General features: G+C 47.6%; 1 protein-coding gene across 2 annotated transcripts in view; it reads right to left on the bottom strand.

Moving 5' to 3' along the window:
- Window positions 1-1,390: 1,390 nt before the first annotated feature.
- Window positions 1,391-6,000, bottom strand: part of KCNS3 (potassium voltage-gated channel modifier subfamily S member 3) — a 40,795-nt gene continuing 36,185 nt past the window's right edge. The window contains exons 3-4 of one of the 2 annotated variants that reach the window (XR_004426177.1): window positions 1,810-1,994; window positions 1,391-1,424 (exon numbers count right to left, since the gene is read on the bottom strand). Coding sequence is in view for 1 of the 2 variants with exons in the window: in XM_033142906.1 (XP_032998797.1) it covers window positions 1,957-1,994 (38 nt within the window). In the remaining variant the exon portion in view is untranslated. Of the gene's footprint in view, window positions 1,425-1,567; window positions 1,995-6,000 lie in introns of those variants that run through there. The other variant, XM_033142906.1, reaches the window with a different exon arrangement.

The following is a 6,000-nucleotide window of genomic DNA, read 5'->3' as shown; positions in this document are numbered from 1 at the left end:
GCCATTTAGGAGAGTTTGGACGCCCCAATGACATTAGAAAGCAGATCACAGAACCAAGAAATATTGTGACATGCTGATATATCACAAAGCCTGAAATTGCCCATCCCTCCCCATATCGCTCCTGCTCATGGGAGCCATAGTGGAATGGAGGCTTGCCCAGTTCGCCGAGATGAGCAAGCCCCCTACCACTCAGGCTCCCATGAGCAGGATCTGTACACAGGGGCGTAGCAAGAGAGGGGCAATAGGGGCGGGGCGCCCCAGGTTCCAGGGGAGGGGGAGTGACACTCGGCGGCCACTCCCTGCCACCTGGCACTCCACCCGTGCTGCTCCATGGACGGCCGGGGCAACCCCATGAGCTGCTGCTCGCCTGGCGGCTCTCCCGGTCACCACGGGAGCAGCAGCGCCAGGACGGATGAACTGTGCGTGCCCGAAAATTGCGGGCATGAGCAGTGCATCAGGGTCAGCGCCGCTGCTCCCGCCGCGACCGGCGGCCTGCGGGGCTGCCCCGTCCATGCTGCTTTACAGACGGGGCAGCCCCACGACCCGCTGCCCACTCTGTGGGTTGCCGCAGGAGCAGCAGCATGGGGCCGGATGGACTGTGCATGTGCGGCATTTCTGCGCATGCGCAGCCCGTCCAACGTGCGCCGTGACATCGTGACGCACATGTCGTGACGTCGCGATGCATGCGTCACATGCCCTGCCCCCAGGGGGTGCCTCCGCACGGCACCCCGGGCGGCCAAGAAGATTCCTCCGCCACTGGCTGTACAGCTTGGTTAAACTGCTCTGCTGAGGCGCAGGCACTTTAAGAAAGCTGTCCAGTCTCCTTTTGCTTGATCAGCCAAGGAGCGGCCTTCCTTAAACTGCCCACCTCCCAGCTAATTGAGGCAATTTGAGCTGGCAGTACATCACGACAACTACCAGCCCAGCCCAGCACAGGCAGGAGCTGGGGAATCGTCATATCAGTTTCAGGCTCTTAATCGTAATATCGCCCAGGTCTATCTACCATCCACATTACTTTGGAAGTTGCCTCATACCGAGTCAAACCATTGGTCCATCTTGTTGAGTTATTGTCAACACTGATGAGCGGCAGCCCTCCAGGATTTTAGGCCACCCTATCTGGAGATGCCAAGGATTGAACTCTTGGCACTTCACTTGAAGCGAATGGTCTGCTAAGGAACCAGGGACTGAGAACTGAGAGATGTTATTAGACTGGGTTGTGTGTGTTTTTTTAAGCGGGTTTGGTTTTCACTTGTTGCTGCATATACAAGCACACACACACACTAACAAAAGGACACTGGTGGTCATGACAAAATTTTATTGGTGTTGAGGTAGCCCGCCTTATCGTGAAGTAGTTTACCGGGATATTTGCCCAGTTGGCCTATTGGAAGTTTTCTTCTCCTTCTCCTTCTTTAAAATGGACATTTCTTAACAAGAACAAGCAAAGGAAGAGCAAGCAGTATCAAGTATAAGTCACAATACATGGATATTATCGTCATCGTTCAGCAGCGGGAGGAAATGGCGGCAATCATGAGAGGAAGCATTTGGCAGAGTTAGGCAGCACCCGATGCTTTGTTAATTCATGTAGGGGAGAGGGAAGGGACACACAAACAAATGGACATTATTAGGTCATATGGGGTTAGGTGATTCTACAGAAACTCTCCTGCTGGCCGAAAGTATAAAATGAGGCTATCAATGGCATGTATGGCTTATTCTTAGTGGGATGGGGGAGTGGTGCGAAGCTGTAGCAGCAAATGCACAATAAGCTGTAGCAAAATCCTGTCAGCGTACGGCCTCGTGTTTGCCACTTACTGCTTCTGATTATCTCCCCTAGTGCTGTGTAAGAGAGCTCCCTTTCACCATTCTGATTAGTTGGGTGCTGAAGTCTCTCTTCACTGTGCATGGATTTCATTTGGCTGTGCTTAGTGCCAGAGAGTAACCAGCAGATTACAGGTCCCGTCACAGGTGGGTCTTCGAAGAGACTAAAGATGCACGCTCTATATGAAGGAGACAAACACATATTCTTTTAATGCTGAGCCCCGGGTTTCTTCAAAAAGCAACTCAAGACACGGCCGGTTCCTCGATGTGCCTGGGAAATCATGGAACCGGGCATGGTGATGGGGCTTTTAATCTATTCGTACTGAGAATTAAGTTAGCACCAACAGCGTCGGAAGACAGGGGAACAAGAGCACACTTCTCTGTATAAAGAACACACACACACACACCACATAGTTGGACCATGCTGCTTGGAGCTGGAATCCAAGTGGAGATTCCTCAATCCTGCTATAACAGAACTTTCAAAACCTTTATGTACTGGGCAAGGTTATATAACCTATGATGACGTCACTAGGGCTGGGCAATATCTGGTTTTCAACATCATGATATATCACCAGCTGAACATCACGAGGCGTTGGCTGGCTCCATGGTTTTCCCCACATTGCAATTTTTGCATAGCACGTATACACACACACACACACACACACACACACACATATCATGATTCACAATATATTGCCAGTTTCAAAATTATGAAACCGACATCACAATATGGACTTCAAAACGGTTTTGGGCGTTATATCGCCCAGCCCTAGCATGTCACCGTGATGTGGTTGTTCTTCTGTTCCCCTGCCCCTGCCCTGCACTCCCCCAGGACAATGAATTCCAAAGTACATCCATGGGAAATTTCAGCCACGGAATATCAGTGCAACATTTCTTTTGGTTCTATGTTGTTGTTTTTATAAAAACAAAACAAAACAAAACACAAACAAGGGTGAAATTGAATTGCATTTCTCTGTCTTGTCAGGCTTCAGGGAACCCCACTCCACCCCTGGCAATAGATAAGCAGAACAAAGGGAAAAGAGTCTTCTTACCAGTTAGGAACTTTAATAATCACAGTAAGAGAACAAAGAACTCATCTCCTAGAAATGGCGGTGCTCCCAATTAAGGATCACACCCCCTTCTGTCCCTATTAATCTATGTCACTTCTACGTCTTGTAATCTGAGTTTGTGCTTTCTGTTCTGCCACTTTCAGAGCTCTCCGTTACTTTGGAGAAGGGAGGGCGAATGCTGTCCAGAGACTGTGAATCTGTTAACCCTCTCTCTCTCCCAGTGTTTCTTCTCCTAGCTGTTTCCCATCCAGTATTTCCCAGCTTCTGCCTTCTGAACTGTGCCCCTCTGCAAACCACTGTTCTAAATTTATACTGTCCTCCTGCTCCTGGGAAGATTCAGGATCAGGATCAGGGGGGGGAGGGGAGGCTCCTACCATTCCTTCCCAGTGCAACCCTTCTCAGCACAGTCCCTGAAACTTGTCAAGAACACTGGTGTATATAATCATCACAACAACATTACAATGATAAAACTCAATACCATTCAGCATAATCTACAGTGCCCATGAGCAGAGAATGCCCATGGGGTTCCCCTGCCCACCACCCTATCATGTATGAGCAGCTGGGGGAGATGAAAGCTCAGCCTCATGAGTTCATCAGGCAGTTCTGCTTTATACAAGTCACTTGGGCTCCATGGCACAAGTGACTTGCGCCAAGTTGAAGGGGAGAACTGGATAAGGATCTGAGAGGCATTAATGTCCCTCCAACTCACCCTAATGGCCTCTTGCATTGCCTGCCCATGCAGTCTTGTTTGCATGCACAGAAGGGTTAAGCGGGACCCTACACATTGCACAGCAGCGGTACACTCTTACAGTGGACTGGAGCATGCCCATTGCGTTTAGACAAAAATAAATAAATCCAGAGTTTTATCACTGGGTTTGAATTTGCAATTTGCAATTTACCATGCACAGCCCAAAAGTAATCCAAATGTCATTCTTCTCAGCGGGTGGACGTGCTTAAATGTCTCCCACCGAAATCAATGGGACTTGAAAGTGCTTAACCTCATACACACAAGTACTGAACCAATTGATGAGACATCCTAGACTGTCCTACTCAGGGGTGCCAACTTGAATAAAATAATGAGGGCACCCAGGTAAGCCCTGCCCCACATAATTGATCACAAGATGTGGCGCACACACACCATTTGAATGGCAATGCCCATCAACTTGGGGGGGCAGCCCCCTCAAATATTTTATAGGAGGAGGGTGAAGGACCTTGACCCCTAGGACCTGACTCCTATAGTCCTCCTGTAATTAAAAACCATGTTCTTAGACACCCATCGCTCTTTTCTTCAGATCCATGTACTTTATTTCTTATATGCTAATGATTTCTTGCAGTGGAAAAACATACATGAAAAGTTAGACTCTGGTGTGTTTTCCAGAGGCTGGATCCGTTTCATGTGCTCTAAGTATCCAGGTCAAAGTACCTAGGCTAAGGGTACATAGGTGTATGGAAGATAAGGATCACTATATATGGGAGCAGGTGGTGCTATGGTCTAAACCACTAAGCCTCTTGGGCTTGCCGATGGGATGGTCAGTGGTTCGAATCCACGCGATGGGGTGAGCTCCCATTGCTCTGTCCCACCTCCTGCCAACCTAGCAGTCCGAAAGCCCACCAGTACAAGTAGATAAATAGGTACCGCTGTGGCAGGAAGGTAAATGGCATTTCCGTGCGCTCTGGTTTCCGTCCCGGTGTTCCGTTGCGCCAGAAGCGGTTTAGTCATGCTGGCCACATGATCCGGAAAGCTGTCTGCTGACAAGCACCGGCTCCCTCGGCCTGAAAGCGAGATGAGCGCTGCAACTCCATAGTCGCCTTTGACTGACCTTAACCATCCTTTTAGCTTTTTACCTTGGAATGGTGGTGGCTGAGGCCCATTGGGATTGGTGGAGCGGAAGGCAGGGTGACCACAAGCAGGTGGAGCCAAAGACAATGACAGACAGAACCAACTAAATCTAGTTCTGTCCTCCCACTCTTCCCTGCTGAGTTCCATCAGGGTAACACTAAGACTAAAGAGTGCTACTTTCTGGGTTGGTTGCAAGTAAGAAGGCAGGCAGGTGAGGGGTGGTGGGAGTCAGACTGAGGCTGCTGGAACAGTGCCCATTCAACCTAACGGAGCAGCCTCTGCCGCTGACATGACAGCTTTTATTAACATTATCAATTGCGCATTTTAATCTGGTAAGTGTTCATTTGCAGTATGAATATACTGAGGACCTTTGTCTGAATGCAACAAAGTGCATCGCTTCATTATGACTTGCTATAATCAATGCCAACCTAATTCCCGGCTTCCCTTCCGGAGAACAGAGCTATGCGCAATGCAGTCTAACGCCTTTTCCAAACACATGTGAACAGGCGAGATGGAGATGGGGGCTAAATATCTCTTGTGAACACTAAGGTATCCCTGAAAAAATGGTTTTCCCTACAGCTGGGACTTGCGGTCTTGAAGCCCAGAGGGAGGAAAGCCAACGCAAAAAAACATACTGGGAAGTGGGGGAGGAATTTTGCAGAGACAAAGAAACAAGCACACACACCCCAAGATAGATGTGGTGAGAAGGGTTATGTGCCCCAACCTGTAATCACAGATTTCCCTCAGCAAATGCATGTCCACATTAGCACCAAGAGCCCAACACAGGGCTAGGAGCATCATGTTTAGCCTTAATATGTAGTTTCAATACCAACAATAGATGAATGGTAAATGAAGATGCTGGACTTTATGGAACTTGCTGAACTGACTGGGAGACTCCGCGATCAAGGAGAAGAGACAGTCGAAGAAGACTGGAAGAAAATTAAAATTTATTTGAATAAATATTGTAATATTTAATATTGCCTAGGGAAGTAGTTAGAGGTTTTTGCTATGATTTTAGGAAATAGGTTAATTATAGATGTGTTAGAAGAAAATATTGGTTAAGATGTTAGTTTTATAGAAACTGCTAGAGAATATTATGGAAATGAAATTCAGATTTGGGGGGGGGGCGAGGGAAGTCACCCAATAATGTGAAGAGCAAGTTATGTTTATGTAAGAACAATATAATGTTCTTTTTTCTCTCCTTTTTATGTAATGTTATGTTATCTTTTTTATATCTTACAAAATGAATAAAAAATATTATTATTTAAAATAAAA

The sequence above is a fragment of the Lacerta agilis genome, chromosome 3 (genome assembly GCF_009819535.1).
Source record: "Lacerta agilis isolate rLacAgi1 chromosome 3, rLacAgi1.pri, whole genome shotgun sequence".
Classification (NCBI taxonomy): Eukaryota; Metazoa; Chordata; class Lepidosauria; order Squamata; family Lacertidae; genus Lacerta; species Lacerta agilis.
The sequence above is the reverse complement of the archived record's forward strand: the minus strand, read 5'-3'. Positions and strand labels throughout refer to the sequence as shown.